This window comes from Meriones unguiculatus, chromosome 1, assembly GCF_030254825.1.
Source record: "Meriones unguiculatus strain TT.TT164.6M chromosome 1, Bangor_MerUng_6.1, whole genome shotgun sequence".
NCBI lineage: Eukaryota > Metazoa > Chordata > Mammalia > Rodentia > Muridae > Meriones > Meriones unguiculatus.
This window is the reverse complement of record NC_083349.1, coordinates 132,216,361-132,242,852: the sequence shown is the minus strand read 5'-3', so window position 1 is coordinate 132,242,852 and position 26,492 is coordinate 132,216,361. Positions and strand designations below refer to the sequence as shown.

The window sequence follows — 26,492 nt, the reverse complement described above, 5'->3', positions numbered from 1 at the left end:
CAGTCCCTGTTCCCCTTACTAATGATTGAACCCACTGGGAAACTGAGCGGCCATAGGCTGCATCTGTGCAGGGGTTCTAGGTTATCTCCATGAATGGTCCTTAGTTGAAGTATCAGTCTCAGAAAAAGACTCCTGGGCCCAGATTTTTCGGTTTTGTTGCTCTGGGTGTGGACCTCCTGTCCCGTCCAGGTCTATCTCTCCCTTCTTTCTGATCAAAGTTTGGCTAAGAGTCTCACCATCTGCTTCGATACCCTGCTGGGTAGTCTTTCAGAGGCCCTTTGTGAGAGGCTCCTGTCCTGTTCCTTATTTTCTCCCTCTTCTGATGTCTATCCCATTTGCCTTTCTGAATGAGGATTGAGCATCTTGCCCAAGGTTCTCCTTCTTGCTTAGCTTCTTTAGGTGTACAGATTTTAGTGTGACTATCCTATATTATATGTCTAAATATACACATGGTATATACTCACTAATTAGTGGATATTAGACATATAATATAGGATAGAGAATGTTTCTTTTTAAATAAAGGATGCATACTGACCACAACCATTATCTCAACTTAAGTAGAAATCAGTTCTTACCATGGTAGATTACACTGCATAATAAAAATAAAAGTGAGTGATTAAAAATTAGCAGCCAATAAGCCTCTTGGGAGGCCTCTACTTAAAGGCAAATCCCAGATAAATATGGGACACATAAACCAAACTAACAAATCCAACAGAATATTACAGAAAGCATAATGCATATTTCTAAAATAAACCTTGTGGAAAGTTAGAGGATATATTGGAGGGAAAAAAAAGGAACATTTCAGGGTCAATATTACTATCAGCAATGGTAGAAATTAAGTAAAAAGTAAGTATTTAACTTAAGCCCAGGAAAGTTGAAGAGAGGAGGGGATTATAAAATTTAGTAAACAAACAATAAAACAAAAACAGAGGCATGGCAAATAAAGTCAACAGTGATTTGAAGCTAAGAAAATACACAAACTTACGCATAGGTAGTAATATTTGAAATCACTTAACTTTATAATACATAGAAACCAACTAGGATTTTTTTAAGAAAAATATCACATTAACAGTGCTGAAATATGAAACAAATTCCCTGAAATAAAACCCATGAATGGCCATAATAGACAAAAGTTTAGTTCCACTGTACTAAAGTTAAATGATTAATAAAACTAATCATTTTACAGAGTGTTTGTTTTGTCAGAAGATTGACAAGGTAGGGCTGGAGATGACTCACCCCCTAAAGGAGCTGCTATGCAACACAAGGACCTCTACTTAATCCCCAGCACTCAAAAAAGCTGGGAGCTGGGGCACCCACCCATAATCCCAGCAACTGGGAACACAGAGACAGGAAGATGCCTGGAGCCCATCAGCCAGACTACCTAGGTGAATCTATGAGCTCAAGATCATCTCAAAAACTAAGCAACTGAGTTCATGTCAGAGATAGCCCCTGTTCCCTTTGCTAGACTGCGCATTTGAAGACTGAGAGGCCAGGCCATAGAGGAAGACAATGCAGACAAGTCCTGATGAGACCTGATAGGCTAGGGTCAGTCAGACAGAAGAGGAAGAAGACCTCCCCTATCAGTGAACTGGAAAAGGGGCAGGGGAGGAGAAGAGGGAGGAAGGGGGCTACAGCTGAGATACAAGGTGAAATAAATTGTAATAAATAAAGTGGAAAAAAACTGAAATTAAAAAAACAAAACAAACAAAAAAAATTAAGCATGAGACCTAGGAGGAACCCAGAACACCTGGCTACCACGTGCACGTACAGAGGAACACACAAAGTTCAAAGAAGCCCACAAGCTACAGGCAGGTTCTTTGCCCACACACAGCAATGTCTAGAACTCAAGAACCTGAGCCATGGTCTTCTGCTTTGTGACACATTCTTGCCGCTTCCAGAATTCAGTTCTTTGTGGGTATAGGAACATTTCCTTCTGTCTGTTGGCCAAGGACAGCTCTTAGCTCCTAACCCTTCAGTTATAGGAGCCCCTCCCCTCCATCTATGTTAAGGGAGATTCTCCCATCAATTTTTTCTTCACATCTGTACTTCTCTCAATTCCTCTTTTGCCACTAGGTGCAGAAGGCTTTTTTGACTTTAAAAGGCTACCGTGATTATGCTATATCTGCTTAGATCCTTGTGCAATATAACAATCATTCAGGGAAAAAAAAAAAACAAAAAAACTTTACTCGTGAGGGTAAGATGGTAAGTCCTCAGGGTTATCACTTCTTCCACAAGCAAATTCTTTTAAAACTTGAGTATCATTTGAGGCAAAATAAAAACAATGTGAAATATTAGTTATTTTGCTAATATGTAATATATTTTTTCATCAGTGGCATAAATTTGATGTTTTCTTGGTGCATCTGGAAGGCTAGAATTACATGACCTAAAATTAATTATTATCAGTACCAAGCATAATTATAATTATATATATTCAACCTCTAAGACATGGAGGAAATATTTGATGAAGTTTCTGGGACAGTTACATCAATCCTGACCAAAAAAATTTTTTTGAATTTACATATTCATTTAATTTACATATTCATTTAAATAGCATTGTCCAAAGAAAGTTAAAAGGACTCATGCACAATCATTATTTAACCATTGAGAAATATAAATTGGAAACAGATCAAAATTAAGTTTACTTAAATCTTCATAGCAAAAAAATTCAGCAAAAAGTTAAAATTTCTATTTCTTCTTCTCAGTGAGATTCAAATCCTCCTGCCCCAGGCCCTCCTTGTTACTTAGCTACTTTGGGTCTGTGGATTGCATCACAGTTATCCTGTACTTCGTGGCTAATATCCACTTGTGAGTACATATCATGCATGTGTTTCTGGGTCTGTGTTACCTCACTCAGGATGATCTTTTCTAGTTCCATCCATTTTCCTGCAAATTTCACAATTTCCTTTTTCTAATAGCCGAATAGTATTTCACTGTGTAAATGTACCACATTTTCTTTATTCATTTAAGGGATATCTATGTTATTTCCAGTTTCTGGCTATTAAGAATAAAGTAGCTATGAACACAGTTGAGCAAGTGTCCTTGTTGTATGGTGACGCAGCTTTCGGTTATATGCCCAGGAGAAGTATAGTTGGGTCTTGAAGTATAATTATTCCCAATTTTGAGAAACCATCAAATTGATTTCCAAAGTAGTTGTACAAGTTTGCACTTCTACTGAATCCTCACCAGCATGAGCTGTTGCTTGAGTTTTTGCTGTTACTCTCTCTGCCTGGTATAAAATGGAATCTGAGTCATTTTGATTTGCATTTCCCTGACAACGAAGGATGTTGAGCATTTCAAGTGTTTCTCAGCCACTCAAGATTCCTCTGTTGAGAATTCTGTTTAGACCAGTACCTCATTTTTTAGTAGATTAGACATAGAGAGTAGATGGAAGGAGAGGACTGTGTGGGGATAGGAACAGGAAGGATGGGAGTGAGGAAGGAGGGAGAGAACTGGGAAACAACTGGATTGAGGCAGGACTTCTCTGGGAAGAGCTAGAAACCTAAGACAATGGAAACTCCCAGAAATCTGTAAGACTGACCCTAGCTAAGATTCCTAGCAGTGAAGGATACAGAGCCTGAACCAGCCAACTCTTGTGACCAGACAAGACTTCCAAAAGAGGGATTAGGACACCAATCCAGCCACAAAACCTTAGACCCACAATTTGCCCTGCCTGCAGATGTACACTGGTAAAAAGATGGAGCAGAATTTGAGGGAACAGCCAAGCAATGACTGGTCCAGCTTGTGACCCATGCCAAGAGACTGAGCCCACCCCTAACACTATTAATGATATTCTGATTTAATTGTCAACAGGAGCCTAGTATAACTGTCATCAGAGAGGCTTCACACAACTTATGGAAACTGATGGAGACCCACAGCCAGAAGTAGACCTTGGGAAATCCTTAGAAAGGGGGAGGAAAAATTAAAGAATCCAGAAGGGTCAAAAACACAAGAAAACTTACAGAATCAACTAACCGGGGCCCATAGGGACTCACAGAGACTAAACTTCCAACCAGGGAGAATGCATAGGAGTGACCTAGGCCCTCTGCATATATGTAACAGTTGTGCAGCTGGGTCTTCGTATGGAACTCCTAAGGCAGGATGGGGGCTGTCTCTGACTGTTGCCTGCCCTTGGATCCCCTTCCCCTAACTGAGCTGCCTTGTCCAGCCTCAACAGAAGATGCACCTACTCTTACTGCAACTTGATATGCCAAGGCTGGCTGATATACACAGGAGGCCTCCCTCCCCTTTTCTGAGAAGGGGCGAAGGGTTGGTTGGAGAGAAAGTGGGGGTGGGGTGAGAGGGAGGGACTGGAAAGAGAGGAGGGAGAAGTTGCAACCAGGATATAAATACCTTAATTTTTAAAAAGTTTAAAAATTCACCAACGTAAACACTCAAGATATTTTTATATTCTTTTTTTATATCTTTTATTTAAAAGCTCATATTTTACACTAACTGACAACACATCAATTTGGAATAGTCATAGTTCAGAGAAAGAGACCTAAAAGCCACCTGAATTTTCAGTGTTGTGAAAGATGCTGGTGTGTACTTTACTACTGTCAGTTATATCTACATGCACATACTAAATTGCTGCCATTCCTTGTACTCTGTATACCATAGATGAAGTAAAAAAACATGGCTGGCAAGATTTACTCCTTATCAAACATTAAACTGATGCTCACACTATGCCTGCCATTCAATCAGTGACAATAGCAATGACTGACATGAAGAGGTCAACCCTAACCCTGAACCTTTCCAGACACTAGTTCAAGAGTGGTCAATGTTTCCTTCGTGGTATTTACTGCAATTACTGTTTTATTTCCTCACTTATGCTGTGTGCACACAATTGTTCCTCCCATATTGCACCATGGAAGAAGGAACTACACTATCTTGCTTGATTTATATCCTTTTGCCTCAATAAAATACATTACAGATAGTAAGTGTCCATAAATGAATGGCTACAGATTGATTTTGAGCCTCAACCAATTTATCCTCATCACCATTTTCTGTTTAGGCACAACACGTTCCACATTTTTAATCAATAAAAGCAATAATGGCTGTCTCCTCAAAGCAAGTATAGTAGTCTAGCCCTCATCATTAACACTTTACTGGAAATTTTCAACTAGCAAGAACCATATTCATCCTGTCTTCATCTTGCTCATGATCCATTCATAATAAAAACAGACTGCTGAAACACAAAGGAAAAATTAACAGCCCTTTCCGTTACAGTCTCAGAAACAGAGACCACACAGCCACACCTTCTGGTAGGAAACAGTGAGTTTTCACCCCACCCACCACACATTCACACTGACAGCCACACGGTAGGAGAGGTCCAGATATTCTTTAGCTATCCATCTTAAAGAAAATAGAAATACTATTTAAGGGAAACTTAAAATGGGTAAATTTATTGAGCTTTAAATATATATATATATCCATCCTAAGGGCAAAAGTTATTATTATAAAAAAAAATAATTGTAAGTACTATAAAGTTCTTTGGCAAATGCTGAGAATTTAAATTTTATGTAGAGCATGAACATGAGTCAGGAGTGAAAGCATTTGTTAACATTTCATACTGAATTGTAATAAAATAACACTTCAGTAATAATAGTACTATCCAAAATTAAGTCAGTTGTATGATTTTAGTACAAAACCCTTCAATTACTAATCAAGTATTTGCTTGTGAACAAATATCTAAACATTTCCTACCATTCAAAAATCTCTGTTCATCTAGGGTATCTAAATATATTAACAACAAAAAGACAATCACTGCATCTTCTTAGGTGACTCAAGGCTAGCCTCTTCACTGTGTTTCCTTTTCTTTTTTTTCTTTTTATGGTCACTTTGGTAGCCACTGGAGTCACTGGCTTGGAAAATGGGGTCCTGATCTTCCTGGTGTCTTTTCTTCTTCTTTTTCTTCTTCTTTGGCTCTTCTTCAAAGAAGTCATTCACATTGTCACTACATGGTAGGTCTGTTTCTTCCACTGGAGTAACATCTGTAACATCTGCTAGTTCTGTGACACTATCGACTGTGTCTTTCTTCTTCTTCTTTTTTTTCTTTGAAATTTTTTCAACAACCTCTTCACTGCCAGTTTCTGCTACATCTTCAGACAATACAGAGCTCTTACGCTGCAAACTGTGAATGAACAGATTTTTAAAATATTATCAACAATAAGCAAACAGAAAAGAAAAATGAGGCCAAGACTATTTCAATAGACTACGATTTTTGCACAAGGCAGTTTAGTGTGGCTCTAATTCCAAATGTTCTATCTTGTTATTCCTTAGACCACTGAAATATCTACAATTGTCAGATATCAAACTCAATGTTATATTTATCTAGCTACTTTTTGATCTTTGTTTTTTGTTTTGTTTTGTTTTTAGTTTTTTCATGACCCTCCTGTCCAAACCTTCAGAATACTGCAATTACTGGCACAGGCTACTACACCTGGCCCAAATTAACAATAAAATGGTTTTTTGTTGTTGGTTTTTTGTTTTATTTTTTTGCTTTTACTGTACAGAAACTGAAGCACAGTTTCAAAATTAGGACTTGGTTAAGAAGATTGTAGCTATTAAGCATTAAACCCAGGCTACTCAGATAAACCAGAGACATGATAAAGAAAACATAATTACCTTTGCTATACATCAAAGCAACAGGATGGCCCACCTGCTGTCTCAATCATCGTACACTAACCTTGTGGTGTTTAGCTTTCCTCGAATGCAGAATACTCCAGCAGAATCTGAATCTAAGCGAAATACATCAAATTCCAGCTCATCGCCTACATTTATCTCCAATGTCTGCCACTCCTCATATGACATTTGCTCCGGTTTAGGGATAGAGGCATTGAAACACCCATGTACTAAACAGCCAATATGGCTGGAAGATACCTTATTAACTGTACCCTGTAAAGAAGAACAGAGAAAAAAAAACCACAAGATCAAGAAGAGAGCCAAAGAGTTAAAAGTAAGTCAAGCTTTATAAGCATGAAACTCATCTTCAAAAAAAGAAAATATCAGATTTGATTGTATGTTTTAATATCAAAAAACTTGAAAAAAAAAACCAAACAACTTATCATGTCATACCCAAGCATAATTTTAGGAAACTTAGAAACTTTAAGTTTTATTAAATAATTCCATGTCTACTGTAAGTGGGCAACAACTGAGCCAGTTCTGCCATAAACAAACACACGGTGGGGGGGGGGCAGCCAAAAAGCCTTGGCTCCACTCCACCGCAGGATTCCCCAGGGTAGATGACTCTATAACTGCACTGGAATCAACTAGAGTGTGCACTGTAACATGTATATGTACTATGTAAAAAAAAGCACAAAGAAGTATGTTCAACTGTGTTCACACTGATATGTCTATAAACAGACTGAATTTCAAAGTTCACAAGCACATTTTTTACTAATTCAAACTATCATGATATAAATAGTTCTATTAGGAGACTATTCTTTACCAATCTGGAACATGGCTAAGTCAGAAAAACTTAAAAGTATTATGTGACTTTTATGCTTAAAGCTTTTAAGCTTTCCATTGAATTTAGTTTTTAATCTCCTTCAGGAATCAAAATGCATGAAGTATATGAATGAAAACCCTAAAATATTTTTAAAGATGCATTTTCTAAAATACAGAACTGTAAAATAATGTAGACATACATATAATACTGTTATATGTAGACATACATATAACTGTTATAGAATGTGACAAAATACAAAGCTTCCTTATCTGTCATGACCAGGAGTCCAATTTCTGACCATCTGTCATGACCATTAAAGTTCCACCCTTAACTTCCGATGGTCTCTAAACAAAACAAACCATGGTACAGCCACAGAATGATATACTTATTCTTAAGCATTAAAACCAACAAAAAACATTAACTCAGTGGCTGGCTCTTTGATCACCTCCCCCTGAGAGGGGTGCAGCCTTACCAGGCCATAGAGGAAGACAATGCAGCCACTCCTGATGAGACCTGATAGGCTAGGGTCAGATGGAAGGGGGGGAGGACCTCCCCTATCAGTGGACTAGGGGCCTAGAGGGAGAAGAGGGAGGGAGGGCAGGATTGGGAGTAGATCAGGGAGGGGGCTATACCTGGGATATAAACTGAATAAATTGTAATAAATTAAAAAATAAAAAACAAACACTAGCCATCAAGTTTGAGAAACAAAGAAAATAATCTTAAATGCATACTGCTGAATGAGAAAGCCAACCTGAAAAGAACACTTGCTTCATGATGTAAACATCTAGCATGGGCTGGTAAGATAGCTTAGTTAATACAGGTACTTGCTCTAGAGCCCAATGACCTGAACATTGATCTGCAGTACCCATGTACTGTCTGCTAGTTGTATTCTGACTTCCCTGTATGTGCTGTGGTACACACACTGTGGTATGTGCAAGCACACACAAGGAGGTAGAATTAAAAATAAGTGTCTGACATCTTAGAAAAGACAAAACTATAGGACAACAGAAGCATCAATGAACAGTGAGGATTAGGAGGGAGTGCACAGGGACACTACAGAGTATTCAATGCACTGCTGAAGAGACAGCACAGTATATCTGTAAAGACCTAAGGAGTGTACAACGTGAAGACTGAACTCTAACCTAACCTTTGAACTTTACTCAGGGCAGAGTGGATGGCAACTGCGTAAGATCCTCTGGCAATCTCTCCTTACACACAGCTATTCATAAAGCAGACTAACCAGAATGAGAATAGAGAGGTCACCTACATTACATGTGTTTACTTTAAACCTTGTACTAAGTCTGTCATAGTGAAGCTCAATACTGGGCAAAGTCCCATGACCCCTACTTTCAGGCTAGTACCCCCAGAACTGAGTTGCTGAAGCTGTGTCAGGCAGGCAGCAAAGGAGAAAGCTTCACTACTAACTATTCTTCCAACTTCAGCAAAAGGAGGAGTAGAACATGCAAGATAGCACACAGCTGTGTCGGAACCCACTGACAGGCCTGCTGCAATAAGACAAATGCCTAGTGTTTCAGAACATAGCACAGAGCACGCCGACACCAACCTGCAACAGAGACCTACACACCTGGTTCACAGACCTGAGTTTCAGCTACTTCCCTTGGTACTGGCTTGGGGAACTCCTGTTCTCATCCTGTAACTGTGCAGGTCCTGCAGCTGTCAAGAGTTAGATGCAAGGTCCAGCTTAGCAGCAGTTATGATATCCAGTGGGCTGTCTCTACCACTTGCCTCTTAAGGTAGGGTGGCACAGCCACTGCCATTACAGAGCTTACAGATGAACCTTTACAACATATTTAGACACCAGGCAGAGAACTGTACCCACTTGTGAGACTTGTGTCTTGTTGAGCTGCACTGCCTCTGGCCACAATTTGCATTTCAGTGTACCACTAAAATCATGCATGCCCTTGTGGTTCTGAGGTTCAGGAATGACCCATCTTGGTATTCATACAGCTGACAAATAATCCGCCTTCACTAACACTCTCCTAACTTTGAGCTGCACAGAATGATACAAAAACCCTACTTGCTGGGAAAAGGCAAAGGCAGTAAACACTGAACTGCAAAAAGCTAACGCTGTCCATAACACAATAGCCCAAGGGCTAGCCTGTGCAGAGACCACATCAATCAGCTCTAGTGACAGGAACATACTGAGGCCAGTCGATTGGGCTTGTACAAAAGAGAGAGAGCATCACTGGAGGCTGTTTTTGGCTATGTTGTATTGGGGTGCACTTTGTGAAGATTGTCTCTGTATATTCAACTGTTGATTGCTGTACCAACAGAGAGTGAGTACTGGCTGGATTTTGGTACTGTTAGTATTATGGCTCATCACCTTCCTCCCTCGTTATTGGCTTAATAAAGATCTGGTAGCCAACAGCTTCACAGGAAGCAGATGGCAGAAGTTCCAGGCAGAGAAAGGATCTCTAGCAGAAAAAATTAGAAGCGATGGATTCTGCCAGTGGGACATGGAGGTGGATAAGCATGAACATCAGCAAAGAGGCAGAGCTGGCCATGTGGCAAGACGCAGTGCCAGAATCAGCCAACTGGGAGGGAGCCTAAACTAAAGGCGTAAGCAATAATAAATGTTAATAAGTCTCTGTCATTATTTAACTGCTGGTGGGTCCCGAAAATCCCACTAAAGCTGGGCCATGAATCCACCGTAGCAATAGGCTGCCCACAGAAATGTTGGTCCAGGGCTCATGGTGCAATGTAGCTTGTTGACTCTAATGGCAGCCTGAGGCTGTTCCATCCACAGTGAATATGCCTAGAGCCAGGCAAAAACTCATAGTGTCTGATCACTGGCCTGCTACTGTAAAGGAGACATGGAGTCTTATTCTAGTACCAGCACATGCTTCCAGAGACAGATTGTGCTTTAGATATTCTTCTGTTTCTTTCTGAATAACATACCAATAGAATATCTGGAACTAAACCTGGCTTGAATGGCCCTCAAATGCAGAAATAGTGACAACACAGTAACATCAGATTTTGGGATACTCTGGATCTGGGTGCTATCTAGTTCCAGAATAGTACAGAGGCTTAGATGAAGTACACTGTTAAGAATTTGTGCAGAGACAATTACAAACAAAGCCAGGGTAGGAAGCTGGATTAGATGCATCACATGTCAACAAACATCAAGCATATCCAGAAGCCATGACTTTACTGAGTGCTCAAGCTATGATGTCAAGAATCTGACCAGGTAACTCAGCACTGTGTGGGAACTGCCAGGGAACTACTATGCTTCAAGAAAACACTGAGAAAGTCAAAAATGAAAGCAATTCTGAGTTGTAAAACTGCACACAGTGAAACTAAAAATGTGTCAGAGATATCAGTAGAAGGAAAGATCAAGTGGGACAAAGAACTGGTGAGCTCAGAGGCTCACTAGGGCAAAGTGAGCTTATTTAAAGCATACAAAGGAGGAAAAGGAATGCAGAGGAATACAGAAAGCATAAAGGAACTCCAGGTACTGAAAAAGCAAATATTCAGACTCCTGCTGTGAAGGACTCAAGAAGCTTACCCAGTGGACTCTGTAAGTTATATTAATGACTTGTCTAGCAATAGTCTCATGAATGCTATGAAGTTACAAACCACATTTTTATTGGATTCAAGGCCCACCCCAAAAAATGGAATCCATACCAGACACTGTCATGGAGCACCAAACCTGTGGCAAGATGAGACATGGACTGTAGAGGAAAATCTATTACTATTTTTAAGCTAAATGGACAGAGCAATAAAACAAGCCCCAGTGATTTAATGTTACAAGCACAGATCAATATATCACTACATTTTCATCAGAGCAGCTTATTGCTATGGATGGCAATTAATACAGAGACCAGCAAATGGTCAATGTGCAAATGGTCAAAGAGATTTTGAAGTACTCACTGGTTCACCAAGTTGGACTTTAGTGATGTCCATAGCTTTCTCTGTCCCGGGGTTCCTATCTGGGAGTGAGAAGATATGGATGCTGCATCTCCCCAAGAAAAGTCGTACTCTATGACAGCTTGAACAAGTCCTATACAAACGTCACCCAGACAAATCACAGCATGGAGGAGGCACGATGGGCACAAAGTCCCCACCGCAGCTAAGGAGCTATCGGCATTTGATTGCTACTGGAAGGAGAAAGTCAGTTCTGTTTGCTGGTGTAATACGTGGTAAAGCAGTCACACAGGCAGGACCCATGTCCAGGGGTAGTCAGCCAACACATGAGGTAATATGAAGTTGACTGAGAGGAATTAGGGGAGTGGCATAGAAATAATCAAACTAAAATACAAAAAACTCTCAAATACAATAATTATTTTTAAAACTGTAGTTAAAAATCTTATCAGACTAGATCAAATGGAAGAAATAACTACAAAGTTTGAAGAGAATTCTTTTGAATGATCATATTCAGAAAAAGAGACAAGGGGAAGATGAAGACAGTAAGATCTTCGAAACACCGTGAAATAAAATAATAACTAAATAACTGATGTTCTTCGAAGGGCAGGGACGTTAAGGGCAGAGACAAAACTATTCAGTAAAATAACAGCAAAGAAACACATACAGAAGCATGTCCAGGACACTTACAGAGGCCGCTTCACTATTTACATCTAAGCTTTTAAAGGCATAGGACAAAGAACTTCTAAATTTTCAGAGGAAAATCTCCAAGCCACATTTAAAAGTAACCTGGTTAGATTAATAGCAAATTTCTCAACAGAACAGAAAACCACGAAAATAAATCCAGTAAGCCAAGTGGGTACCGGACAACATGCTTCAACACGTAACATAAAGTAACTGTCAATCAAGTCTACTATGTCCAATATACTAATATTAATACTATTCTACAGAAATAAGAAACAACTCTCTGCAATAAGCAAAACCTAAGGGAATTTGTGATTATCTGACCAGACTTATAAAAGATGCTTATGTGAGCCCTACAACCCAAAGTGGAAGAAAGAGCACCACCATCGAAACAGTACATAGGAGCTAAGAGGTCTCCTTCAGCAGGTAAGAACACTGGCTGTTCTTTCCAGGCACCTGAGTTTCATTCCCAGCACTCACATGGCAGTTCACAACCATCTATAGTTCCAGTTTCAGGGCAGGAGGCCCTCTTCTGGACTATGTAGGCACTACATGCCCAGACATACATGAAGATAAAACATTCAGATACATAAGAGATAGCATGTCAGAGTACCTGCTATTATATTGTCTAAAATAAACACAAGAGAAATAACAATCAAATGAGATCAACATAGTAGGCTGGGGGCTGGAGAGATGGCTCAGAGGTTAAGAGCACTGGCTGCTCTTCCAGAGCTCCTGAGTTCAATTCCCAGCAACCACGTGGTGGCTCCCAACCATCTATAATGAGATCTGGTGCCCTCTTCTGGCCTGCAGGTGTATATGTAGACAGAACACTATAAATAACAAATAAATAAATCTTAAAAAACAAAACAAAACACAGTAGGCCATACTCTATAGAGATAAATAAAAGAAGGAATAAACTAAGAATATTTAAACTGAATGTAAAGGGCAATTTAAAAGGACCATATGAAAACATACTGCTTTGTAAGCCAAACTGTGTGTGTATTCTTTTTCTTTGAGGAATCTGAATGGAAGTACTGCAGTGGGGGGAGGGGGGGAGATACTTCCTCCAGAAGGCAAGGGTTATTAAATAACATCTCAGTGCCAGATATGCGATGTTTCCCTATGTTACTGGCCAGGGAGGACCCAGTGATACCCAAAGCAATGCAGAACACTGCCACTACTTTTGGCTGCCCATCAAAGCTAGGTGGTAAGACCCTACTGCTTAAGACACAAGAGACTCCGGTTACAGAACCCAGGGGAATTAAACTGGAACTGACCTGAAAACTTCTTCCTTGCTTGCTAGATTTCATAGTGCCAGCATTATGTGGCTTACCCAGTTAGTAGACTCTGCACGCTACAATACTAACCTGCCAACCAAGGTGCACCTATGATACAAGAGCAGCCTGAGTGCTATGGGCTATGGGAGTATTTAAGGCCTGCCCCACAGGAGAGAATTAATGTCTGTATAGAAACCTGGTCAAAAACCCATGCCTTAGGAGGTCACAGACCCTAAATAGAAACTGACATGCTAATGATACATCTCAGAGTCTTAGAAAATAGAACAAATCAACTCCAAAATTAGGAGGAAAATGATAATAGAATAGAATTGGTTCTTAGAAAAAGTAAACAAGATTGAAAACTGTAACTGTAAAAGGGCACAGAGGCAGATAAAATTACAAAACAAAATTACATTCCAAATGATACTACAGAAATTAAAGGACTGTTAGAGAGTATCTTTTAAAATAGTATATGTTAACCATATTGGAAAATTTAAAAGAAATGAACAAATGCCTGGACACACAAAAAAGACTTTGATTAGATGCTTCAGCACTTACTCTCATCAAACTTTTGAGTAAGAACTACCAATGATCCTTAAGCTATGCTATAAAACTTAAAAGGAGGGTACTCATTCTGTGCATATGACCTTATTACCAAACCTTGAAAACAATACAAAACAAAATCTAGTAATTCATCTTCCTGGTGAACATAAACTGAAAAATACTCAAGATAATTGTAACTGAAGGTAACAGTATTATCAAGACCTCATGTAACATAGTCAAGTTAAACAGTTTCATTATAGGCACTTAAGAATTGTATGGCATACAAAAATTAGATAAATATAACATAATTATACAAACACAATAAAGGATTAAAATCCTAAGATTATTTTAATACATGAACAAACAACATTCGATAATTTCAACATTCCTTTAGGATGAAAGCCCTCAAGAAATTAGAAACAGAAAAACTGTAACACATGAAGACATCTGAATGTCAATTCACAGGCAATAAAATATTGGCCGGGAAAGAACATTTCCTATTGAACCTGGAATGACAGAAGCTCACTGGCCTCCTGCAATAGAGTACTAGAGACTAGCCAGAGGAGGTAGGCTACAGTGAAATAGAAGATGTACCAATAGGAAAGTCTCAGTTATTCCTATTTGTAGGCAAGATGATTCAATGCATAGATGAACCCAAGAACTCCACCAAAAGGTTTTAGAACTGACAAATGAATTCAGTTAAGTAGCACATATAGAAATAAACACACAAAATTAGCAGCTTTTCTATATAGCTTTTCTGATAAATTTTCTGAGAACGAAATTATAAAATTAACCCTATTCCCAACAGTCACACAAAAAGTACTTAGTGATAAACTCCATTTAGAAAATGAAAGATGTCTACAATGCAAGTAAAACTCACTGATAAGACAGAAAGACAGAAAGAAGAAAGAAAGAAAGAAAGAAAGAAAGAAAGAAAGAAAGAAAGAAAGAAAGAAAGAAAAGATTAAAAGGTGGAAGAAAGGTTGGGCTGGAGAGATGCCTCAGTGGTTAAGAGCACTGTGTGTTCTTCCAAAGGACTTGGGTTCAGTTCCCAGCACCACATGGCAGCTCACAACTGTCTGTAACCCCAATTCCAGGGCATCTGACACCTTCACACTAATGCACATAAAATAAAATTAAATACATTTTTTAAAAAAGGTGAAAAGGTTCCCCAAGTTCTTATTTGGAAGACCTATTACAATACAATTACAATTATTATATTGATAAAGGCAACCCACAGTGCAAAATCCAAACAACCGATAATGTTCTTTATAGAATTAGAAAACAAAATCCTTATACACAAAAGACAAAAAAACAGTTCAACCAGAACACAAGAAACAAAGCCAAAAAAAAAAAAAAAAAAAATTCTTAGGTACTTGTAATTGAAGTAAGTTAACTAAAATGTGCAAATGATCTGATTAAACATTCCTCAAAAGAAGTAGAAATAAACACACGGGGGAATGCTAACATTTTGGCCACAAGGGAAATACAATCACAATGCCAGTGATGTATCTGCAATGGCTAATCACCATCAAAGCTTGACAAGAGTTAGAATCACCTAGTGGACTGAGACCCACTAGTGGGGGTGTCTATGAGACAGTTTCCAAAAAGGATTACCAGTCCTGAAGAGGAACAGATCCAAAGCTAGGGCCCAGAGAGAATAAGAAATCAAGTTAGGCACGAGCACTCCTTTCTCTGCTTCTTGGCTCAAAAGGATTAAAACTGTGTGTGCTCTATACCTCCTTGCCAAGTAAAGCAGGAGCCAAACAAAATGTTTCCTCCCTCAAGCTGTTTCAGTCAAGTATTTTGTTATAGCAATAAGAAAATTACTCAATTCTCCACCTAAATCGTTAATAACAACCACAAAAAAAAAAAAAAAAAAAAAAAAACTTGCTGGAGAGATGTGAGAGAAAAGAACTCATATACGCTCTTGGTGTGACTGTAAATTAACAGACATTATAAAGAAGGGTAGTGCTACCACATGACCATAACAACCTGGGAGAAATAAGAGCAACACGGAAAAGAAGTGCCTCTATACTCCTGTTCACACGGTACTGTTCACAACAGCTAAGACACAAAAGCAGCAAAAAGATGAATGGATAACTACAGTTTACTCACACAGTGCAAGACTGTGGAATAAACACATCCATGCAGAAGAAAGAATTCTTGTGCTTTGCAGCAATGAAGAGAGCTGGAGTACACAGTGTTAAGTGGCATAAGTTAGGCATTGAAAGGACAAATGCAGGTTTTCTTGCGTATGTGGAAACTAAAATTCATTTTTAAAAGTAACCTAGGAACAGAATAATGATGATTAAGGAGTAGAAAGGGTACTAGGTCAGGGTAGAGGTGCACAGAAAAAATTATATGAAGAAATGAAGAAAAAAATTATGTACATACCATTAACTTTTGTCCTGGTTCAGGACAGAAAATAACAAAATCTGCTTCAATGTTAAGATGAATGTGACCTTGATCATCAAAAATATCTCCCAGTTCACCCACAACTCTGATGTTATCATATGCAATAGGAACACCTAAAAGGCTGTTAAAGGGGGAAAAAAAAAAGATATTGTTAATCCTATTTAAAGACAGTCATATTGATCTGCTGAATCTCCCCGATATACCAGTCTTTCCCAAGCATAGTGGCATCACCTAGTCTTATAGACTAACAATAGCAGATTTTAGCAATTACAGGTTACCAAAAAATTCCAATGTGACTATCAAGAGGGGTATTCAGAACTATGTACTGGCAATAAACTGGCTCTTCCTTATATGATGCCTATTTCAATCAGTCAGACTAGGAGAAATAATGGGACTAGGAAAGGAAATACTTAGGTGCTTGTATGAATATAGGCAATTTTGACATTATCTACCATTACTGAATTTCTATGCATGATAGTATATAATAAGGGAATCATTACTGTTTAAGCTACTTTGATCACTGGAACCAATGACTTAATAGAGAAAAATACCAAACTGAAAGCAGACAAAAAGGCGTATACAACCATATCATTTGGGAACTGACTGACACTTAGACACACACATTTCAAGTCAAGATTAGCAGGCAATGATTACTTCAAAAGGTCAGTTAACTAAGAAAGACATATGAGCTTTACTGTTTCTCCAACACCAAATACTTCCTCAAGAAAACTTCCCTGACCCCCCCCCCCATGCACACACAAATCACTATTTTACCACATGTAAAACTTATTACTATTTGTAACCTAATTTTATTGAATCCATCTGTATATATGTTTTGATTCAACACACAACTCTAAGACTATGGACAGCAGAAAAATGTTTTATTGGCCTCAATTAAATTTCTAGTACACTCTCTAAAGAGAAAGAACTTTCAATAGATTTTAGTGAAACAGCCACAACCCATAGGAAAGGAATTGTAATGGCTACCAAATTAGGAAAACCATAAATTCAGACCTCTTAGAGTACTCTTGAATTTTTAGCTGCTACATGTGGCTTTCCTAGCCTAACCAGAAGTCATAACATCCCTAACACAACGTTAGGGACATTGACAAGAGGACAAAAGGGAAGCCCAGAAGTAACCACCACAACTGGCAAGAAAAAGTGTCTGTTGCTTCTGCCAAAAACCTTCTCTCTATATAATACACAGAGGTGATTCTCCATGGGGAGGCGTTGTTTGCGTTTATCACAGAAACTGCAAAAGCCAGGAAAGAAAGTCTGCTATGTGCAGAATAGCTTTGTACGTGTGCAAGCAGCCTCTCTGCAGGGTTCTCAAACAAGAGACAAACTTGTTCCAAATCACTAGGGACAGAGTATATATATGTATATTAACATAAAGTCATCTGTTAATTTTATGTGCTCCTAACATAACAAAAATCTGCTGGATATGAAGTAATATATAAATCCAAGAAAAACTGTTTTGTGTCACCTTACCAAAAGTAGCTATTTCATAAAAGCACTGGTAACTGTAGATACAACCTATATTATCTGAGCTCTAAGTGCAAAATGCCTGCTTAATCAATCTGCATTTGACTACAACACTTACTCAATGATTCTTATGTACAAGTGCAGAAGCCTCTAACTTCTTCAATCTTCCCAAACAGTTATGCTTCAATGTCATGTGTTGAAACAGTTTATAGGGTTGGAACACCATGTAAAATGTTCAGTTATGTAGATAGGTCATGTTAATTTTTAAATTTCATTTCAGCATTTCATTTTCATAACAGTAAAGAGAACACTGCAAACTATTGCTCCTAAGGAGAATACCAGGTCCAACAGGGTTCAACACCGCTAAGGACTGTTATGACCACTGAGTGGCAGGCTAAAAGAATGTGTAAACCCATAAAACCTTTAGGGAAACTACTTAGAGACTTAGAGGAACTTACCGAAAGTCATGTTCAAGGAAAGACATTCTAACACTAAAAATGTTTTTCAATTTAATATATACACGTAAATAAATATATTTACTTGATATATATCAATATATATACACATGTATACACATATATCAATATAAATCAAGTATACACACATATATACTTGATATATATTGATACATTAAATCAAGTATATATATATGCATATGTATATAAGTGTGTGTGTATATATGTATATATCTATATAATCAGTAGTTATAAGGTTCACACGGTAACTTCACTTAGGATATGCAGGAGGCAACTAAATCAAGTTTAAGGGACATTCATCTGACATCTTTAGCTATCCCAAGGGTGCCAAATGGAAAAGAATATGTCTTGTTTTGTTTTATTTCCCCCACAAATTGCTTTTTAAATGTTACAATGTGATCTTAGAAAACTACTTACTTTCTCTAACAGAACAGTCCAAAGTTGAAAGTAAAAAAACAAAGACAAAAAACTGCCACAGAGAAAGAAATGTAATAGTCTATTAAATGCTGCTGAGACAACTCGAGCATTAACATGGGAGTCTCAATCCTATTTCTTTTTCATTTTTTAAAGAAACAGAAGACAGACCTACTGATGCTACAGAATTGCCCACAAGTCTAAAAACATAAACTATATAGGATAAATAGTTAATTAATATTATAATACAATTTCCAATATTTTCAGCATTTTGTCCTTTGCTTTATTAATACTCTTAACTAATACTCAAATAACACTGGAACCTAATCTGAACTGAAAAAAAATTGGCTTTTAGCATAGTAACAAGGAGGAGGGGAGGTGTCCAGATAAATTAAAGAGTTCTGCTCTACATGGCTGCATTATCCAATTCTGTTACAGAAATTATTGGTTTCTCATCTGGAATAATGACTCCTATTATACATCTCTAGATATTTTTCCCCTAACGGATGAAAAACTGATTAGAATACTTAGCATAACAGCCTATGTTTTCATGTTTAATGATCACCTGTATATTCTTAAATCTTTTAAACCCTCTTATCATTTTCTTATAAGAATTGTTAATTAATCTCTTTGTCTACTGCCTCATTCTATTTAAAATATCGTCTAATTCAAAACTGTTTCTCAAATTGCAGATGTAGCCATGTCTTAGGGACTATATACGTACTATTCCTCTCAAGAGTTTCTAGTCTCCACTGGAGGCTAATAAGTGGATAAAGCAACAACTGTGCTTTAAGAATCAAAAACTTGGAACTAAAGAGACAGCTCAGTGGAAGAGCACTTGCTGCCCCTGCAAAGGGCCCTGATTCCATTCCTAGCATCCACTTGGTGGTTCACAATCATACATAATCCCAGTTTCTGAGGATCTGATGCCTTCTTCTGGGGGGACCAGGCATGCGCAGGATGCACATACACACACAGGCAACATGTAAATAAATAAATCTAAAAAAACAAAACAACTTAAAGAAAAAGGAAAATGACAGATAAAGGCAGAATGGGAGGATACAATGGCCAACTTCTAGGTCACCTCTCTAGTCTCTGACATTCTACTCAGGAATCCAGTAGCATTCACTGTGTTTCCCCTGAAATAAGCTTCACTGCAGCTGTACAGTATTTACAGTTCTCTGGTCCCAGCATTCTAGCTTACCTCACTACCCGTCTGTTTATGTCGCTCACTGGCAGGAATGCTCCCATCTAAATACCACCCTATTGTGTTGTCCTCAAATGTAACAAGATCTAATTTCACTTTTCTCACTCTATAGCTTACTTTAGGTCTGTCAAATTTTAACAGTTCATTCGATTTGCCTTACTTCTATATCCTCACAGGGTCTTAACGTGGCATGAAAGCAGGACCTCACCTCTCTCTCCCTCTCTCCCTCTCTCCCTCTCTCTCTCTCTCTCTCTCTCTCTCTCTCTCTCTGCCAACTCCCTAAGTCATAATAAGACATACAGGTGTGTAATGGTGCTTAAAGGAAGTTGTATTGTTCTAGGCAGGCTTGATAGTTAATGGGGTTGACTGTGCCAAAATCCTCTAGAGTGCTAACAGCTTTGGAGAATCTGCCCGTGAACAGTCACGCAGGAAATCCCTGCTGTTTCTGAAGTTCCACAGAATTACTGAAGGGCAATGATGTTTCGGGGAGCCCATAAGCCTCAGTCTTAGAACCTCAGCCCCTTTCGCGTCAAAATAGTTGTGTAATAAAGGCATATCACTTCCCTTTGAAATTTCTGAGACTTTTTTCAAGTATCTTAATATAAATGCACTAAAGTGTGTGTGTTTGTGTCTAAAGAAGTGAACAGACTTTCTGTTCCTACAAACAAAACAAGGCTCATCACTCATCCCCAATTAGGCGCCAGAGAAGAAAACCCAAGCAATCTACCCAAAACAAACAAACCCGCCTATGTTTTGCAAAGAAATGACTTATCCATGTTATTAGCTGTCTCCACGGAAGGAGACTCTAGTACTGACAGCAAAATTTCACTATTAAGTGAGAACACACCCGGAAGTGGCTGAATGAAACTTTTAATACCCACACAAAGCTCAGCCAGGTGGGTTTCTAGACACCAGGCACCACTAGTCTCCACGCGGGGAATACTTATTGCATTGCTGCACCGCCAGTTACCCTTAACCACTCAGTTTCATCCCCAGGAACTGGGCCACTTCATTCAGGGCAGCGGCGCCGACAACCGTCGACGCTGGGGTGAGGTTCAGGCCACCCGTGCGACCTCACTTCCGCGGCGCCATGCGGTTACGAAGGCAGGGCCCGTTCCCGAGCTGAGAAGGGGCGGCGGGCAACGTCGGCGCTGCCGGCTCGCACCAGGAGACGGAGAGCCTTTACCTCTCGGAGTAGCGCAGGAGCTCGGCGTCCAGCTGCTCGCGGATGCCCGTGCGCTTCCTGCTCAAGTAGCGGGGCGACAGGGCGATGTGCCTGCGGTGCGGGGCGGCCACCAGGCAGGAGTAGCGGCTGCTCACCAGCGCACACGCCGCGGCATAGCTCGGCAGCTCCAGGCACGGCAGAACCGCGGCCTGACTCGCCACGGGCCTCTCGGAGGCCGTCTTGGGCCGCGGCGAGTCCGCACAGCCCGCAGCCATGCGGCTGGCCTGGGTGCTTCGGGGCGCACACGGCTGACGCAAGCATCCCCGCCGCGTCTCCGACGCGCGGTGATGTCATCAACCCGCGACCGGTGGCGAGCTAGGGCTTTTTCTCACCTAAGGCTGCGTTAAGGAAGTATGACCAGCAGAGGGCTGCTGCTCTTTCCCAAGCGCAGCTGAAACGCCAAGGCTGTGGTACTTTTATTGAGTGTGCGTCAAATCCAGGGAACTTCTGATTTAGGTAGGCATATGTAGGCCATTCATCACTGCGAAGTATGCTCAGTTATGGGGCGAAGCTTCATTTTATTGATCTGAGCACTCAAACCAAAAAAAGGCAGAAGACCAATATAGCTTGATTTTTTTTTTTTCAAAGCCCCTTAGTTGATTTCAGTGCTAGGCCAAGGTCTAATAAATTGATGTTTTCTTTTTGTTCGGGTTTTTTGTTTTTAGACAGTGTCTTTCCATGGAGCCTTGGCTGGCTTGAAACTCACTATATAGACCAAGCTGGTTTGGTCCTAACTCTTAGATATCTGCCTGCCTCTGCATCAGGAGAGCTGGGATAAAAGGCATGTGCCACTTAGGTATTTTCTTTATTGGATTTAGCATGATTGTTAATAGGAGTGCCCATTCCAGTCGCAATGTGGCCTGATAAATTTTTATGAGCTGAAGCTGTTCGGTAAGGAATCAGAAACACTAATGGAGTATTTTTTCTAGGATGAACACAGGCCTACATAGCAGGCCACAAATCTCAAAGGCAACGTCTGAACTGATGCCACCATATCTCTCCAATCTGGTTTCCCTCTTCCTCCTGCTGAATCACTGTGAGGGGGTCATGCCATGCTTTTCAAATGGCTAAGCACACCTATCAACCTTGAGCCTTCTTTTGAATACCCAAACCATTCGAATCAGCAGGAGGGCTTGTATTGCCCAAGAGGAAACAAAGTTTCACTTGGACGATGCTGTTCTCATGGCCCAAACTCTTCCTCTGGCTCTTACAACCCACACCTTCTTCAGTAATGACCCCTAAGCCTTAAGGTCAGGGATTGTATTATAGTTGTATCAAGTTGGGACTGGAATCCACAACTCTACATTTTGATTGGTAGTTTTCTGAAATGGTCTTTATCTGTTGCAAAGAGAAGTGTCTTTGATGAGAGGTGAGGACCACCATTATCTGTGTATCTAGAGACGATATTTAGAATGTGGCTATGGGTACTTGCTAGGTTTCCATTACTAGGCATGATCTCCCTCCTGTTGATGGGTCTTAAGTCCAGTTAAAGAGCTGCTGACTGCCAACAAGTAATGTGTGGCACTACTGGACCCATGGGGTTATTATGTCATTCTGACCATTGAGGTGGTTCATGGGCATCATAGCTGTGTAATGACTGCTGGTTGTTTCCCTCCCTGAAAGCTTGTATGGTGACTCGTGTGCAGTGAAAGCTAGTCTTCATAGAGGAGACTTCTGGATCAATTCCGCCTCAGACCCTTTAGGCTCTGAGTCTGATGTGCATGGTGTCATCATTAACAGAAACTTACCCTCGAGGGTCCAACCAACGACAGTAGCAATACCTTATAATGTTTAGAAGTCTCTTAGGCAACCCTGACCAACAACTTGCTTTGTTGCTTGACTCCTGCTCCCAGTCAGGGTTGGTCGCTGTGTGGAGGTCGGGGGAGCCCAGGCCTCTTCCAGGATGCTTTCTGCAGTCTTAGCAGAATGCACACAGGAAACAGAAAATAGTTCCCCCAAAGTGAGCATTCTCTCTGCTCTGTGCCTGCTCTAAGCAGCCCTGAGGAAGGGACAAAGTCCTCCTGGGTTGAGCCTGAAGGAAAAGAGAAAGTTCTACTCCTTTCTCTTTCCTAATAACTTATGTATATTTTTCAATCAGTAATCTGTAAAATCACCATTCTCTGAAAAAAAAATTTTAAAGTAAAGAACAGTCCCTGGGCTGGGCAGTGGGGACTGCTGGCAGAAAATGCAGCCTGGACAGAACAAATTCTCTTCTGTCCAACACTAAACAAAGAGACTTTAAGCAATTTCACTATGTAGTTTGTAGAAAGACTAATGACAGTTGATTTTTTTTAAAAAATTCTCTTGCCTCCTAAGGGGAGCAGGGGCTGCCTCTGACATGGACTCTTTTGACTTCCCTCTGGTGGAATAGCCTTGCCAGGCCACAGAGGAAGAGGATCCAGGCACTCCTGATGAGACTTGGTAGGCTGGGTCAGATGGTAAGGGAGGAGGGCTTCTTGCTTCTGAGGACTAGGAGAGGAGGATAGCGGGGAAGAAGAATGGAGGGTAGGACCAGGAGAAGACCAGGGAGGGGCCTACAATCGGGATATAAAATGAATAAATTACAAAAAAAAAATTCCTTATCACTTAGTTGGCCCATATTAGAAAAAAAGTTTAAAGGGTAGAAGAATATAAGTAGGTCCCAGGTGCTGCAGATAGCTTTAGGAGTGTTTAACAACAGAGAACCGACTCGAGCAAGACCTTTTACAGAAACTGAAAGCCTCTGTCACCTTCTCTGATGATGAGACTTGGTTAGATGTACAGATAGCGAGAAAAATGTCTATGTCTCACCCTCTGTCAGAATAAATCATCACCACCTCCTCCCAGGACGAGCACAGCACCAAGCTTCTGTAATTGTTCAACTAACCGGTTCAGCTACCTCTGTTCAGATTAAACAACACCCAATAACCCAGGAACAGCAGGGGAAATTGCAGTCCATATTGTCTGGCTTGAAGAGACAGGAATCCTGGAGCTCTGCCAGTCACCCTGGAATACACCTCTCCTGCCTGTGAAGAAAGCTGGGACCTCTGATTCCCATGAGTCTGATTCTTCCAGAGAAACATCTGTGGCACATACTATCCAGAATTTTTCCCCATATTGTCACATAATATTCAGGACTACTGTTGATAATGGTGTAAGACAGCCGGGACTCACCTCCGTGCATGCTCCACATATGCATGGACCTGGTATTCTAAATTGCTTCCCTTGGGGGGTATTTCACATACAGACTTGTGATGGCGTATGAGATGCAGGACTTCTTCTAATGTTGGGACAAGATAACCAGTTCTATGTGCCCGTATTGGAAGCCACAACTGCTTCCAATATGGGCACATAGATGCAACATTCTTTCAATATGGACACATGGTATGTGTGCAGGACTACTTCCCATGTGGGGACATGAGACTCAGAATTGCTTACAGGCAGATGCACAAGAGCTAGGACTTCTTTCCAAGTGATACAAGATTCCAGGACTTCATTCCATGCAAGCACTACACACACATGTCTGCTCACCATGCAGACACAGGACATACAAACAGCTTCATGTGCTGGCACGTGGGATGGAGGAATTCATTCTGAGCAGATACGTGATACCCAGGACTGCTGCCCTTGCACTGGGTCCAGTGCCGATACATGACATCAAGGACAGTTATATGACATCTAGAACTGGTTCCTATGCAGTTATATGATATACACGAATTTTTCCATGTGGGTACAAGACTTTGTTCCATGATATACAGGATGCCAACCCACATGGGAACCTGACAAACAGGACTGTTTCATAGTGGGGTACATGAGATCATGGCCTGCTTGCCATGAGGGTACTTGCAGTAAGAATTCTTGTTATGTAAGAATTCTTCACATGTGGAAAAATAACGTCCAGAATGTCTTCCCACTGGGGGACAGTATTTCCAGGAGTGTTACCCGTGCGGCTGCATGAGACGCCGGGCTGTTTTCCAGACTCCTGTTCAACATCCAGCGTTGCTCTCCATAACGGCACATGATGCACACGTCTTTCCATGCAGACACGTGATATTCAGCGCTCCGTACACGTGAGCACAGGATAGACAGGCCTTCACACCGCACTGGTGAATGATTTCCAGATCATTCCCTAAGACGGCTTCCCATGCGGGTCCATGATATACATCACCTCCTCTCATTCAAGGACAACCCACTCGGGACTGCTTCTCATGTGGAGACTTAAAATCCAGGACCATTCCCCGTGCAGGTAGCTGACACGCAGAACTGCATATGCAAGCACATGACATCATGTACTTTTTAACCATGCAGGTTCATGACGTCCAGGACTGTTTCCCAGGTATATAAATGATATCCAGGACATCCAAGTGGGTACATCATATAGAGGTCTTGGTCCCACACACATAGCACACATTTAGGAGGGCTTCCCATGCAGGCACATGATATTCATCATTTTTTCCTTTAGTGTGTACACAGTACCAAGTACTTCTTACCACGTAGGTACCAATGCCCTGGACTGTTTGCCATACAGGCGTGTGATATCCGTGACTTTGTCCATTGCAGGTCCATAATATGCAAAACTGCTTCCTGTACAGGTACGATATATTCAGGCCTGCTTATCATGTGGAAATGCTCTATCCACGGCTACTCCCAACACAGAAAAATGAAATACACTTTATCTTCCTGCGAAGTTACATGATAGCCTGGATTTCTGCCTCTGCGGGTATGATAGTCATCCTCCAATGGCGATTCAACACGTCTGGGATCTTGCATCATGAGGGTACAGGATATCCAGGATGTGTTCCATGTGGGCACATGATATACAGGGCTTCTTCTCATGTGGGTGCAGGACACTCAGGGCTTCTTCCCAGGCATGTATATGATAGCCAGGACTTCACTCTGAGGTACATCGGTTTAACAAAGTTTTTGCTCTTGTTTAAAAAAAGAAAGAAAGAAAGAAAAAAAGCACCAGCATTTTTCACTGTGATTTTAACAAGCCTGCTTTACCTAAAAATATACAAACAGCTGTTCCGATTAAAGCAACTTCAGAGTTGCAGGAGAAAAACTGACCATGCCGTTGTAAGTGGGATTTGGATTGCACAATAATAGAAGTGCCAAGGTTTTTGCAAATACCCCACTGGGTAGTGATTTTTCACTTTTGCACATCTTTTTCTAAAGATGACACCATGTGCTTTTAAGACTTATAATTTTGTACTTGGTTCTGTTATCACTGCTCTTAGCCCTAAGCCTAGCCCTAACCCCTGTGCAGTGTGTGCTCTGCTTTCTTAGAAAACAATCACCACTTCTCTTAGTCTGTATCACTTTGCATTGGTATAACAAAGTTCTTGCTCTTGGAAAAGTGCCACTGCTTTCACTGTGTTTCTTAACCAACTTGCTTTACCTCAGAACGTACACACAGCTGTTCTGCTGCAAGCATCTTGAACGTCAATGGAAT

The 26,492-nt window shown here is 40.3% G+C and overlaps 1 protein-coding gene across 1 annotated transcript; it reads right to left on the bottom strand.

The window, feature by feature from the left end:
- Nucleotides 1-5,374: 5,374 nt before the first annotated feature.
- On the bottom strand, nt 5,375-21,321 carry Polr1f (RNA polymerase I subunit F). Its single transcript, XM_021645882.2, has 4 exons — nt 21,023-21,321; nt 16,234-16,375; nt 6,686-6,894; nt 5,375-6,130 (listed from the first exon to the last, which is right to left on the bottom strand). Exons 1-4 carry the CDS (start codon nt 21,274-21,276, stop codon nt 5,761-5,763), a joined length of 975 nt encoding a protein of 324 aa, XP_021501557.1. The 5' UTR covers nt 21,277-21,321; the 3' UTR covers nt 5,375-5,760.
- Nucleotides 21,322-26,492: the final 5,171 nt, after the last annotated feature.

Excerpts from the sequence above, each read along its gene's own strand:
- Polr1f (XM_021645882.2), bottom strand. The coding sequence starts at position 21,276 with ATGGCTGCGGGCTGTGCGGACTCGCCGCGGCCCAAGACGGCCTCCGAG. Across the intron at positions 16,376-21,022 it reads CTCCTGCGCTACTCCGAGAG|CCTTTTAGGTGTTCCTATTG; the intron begins GTAAAGGCTCTC and ends CCCCTTTAACAG. Across the intron at positions 6,895-16,233 it reads AACCAGGACAAAAGTTAATG|GGTACAGTTAATAAGGTATC; the intron begins GTATGTACATAA and ends TCTTCTTTACAG.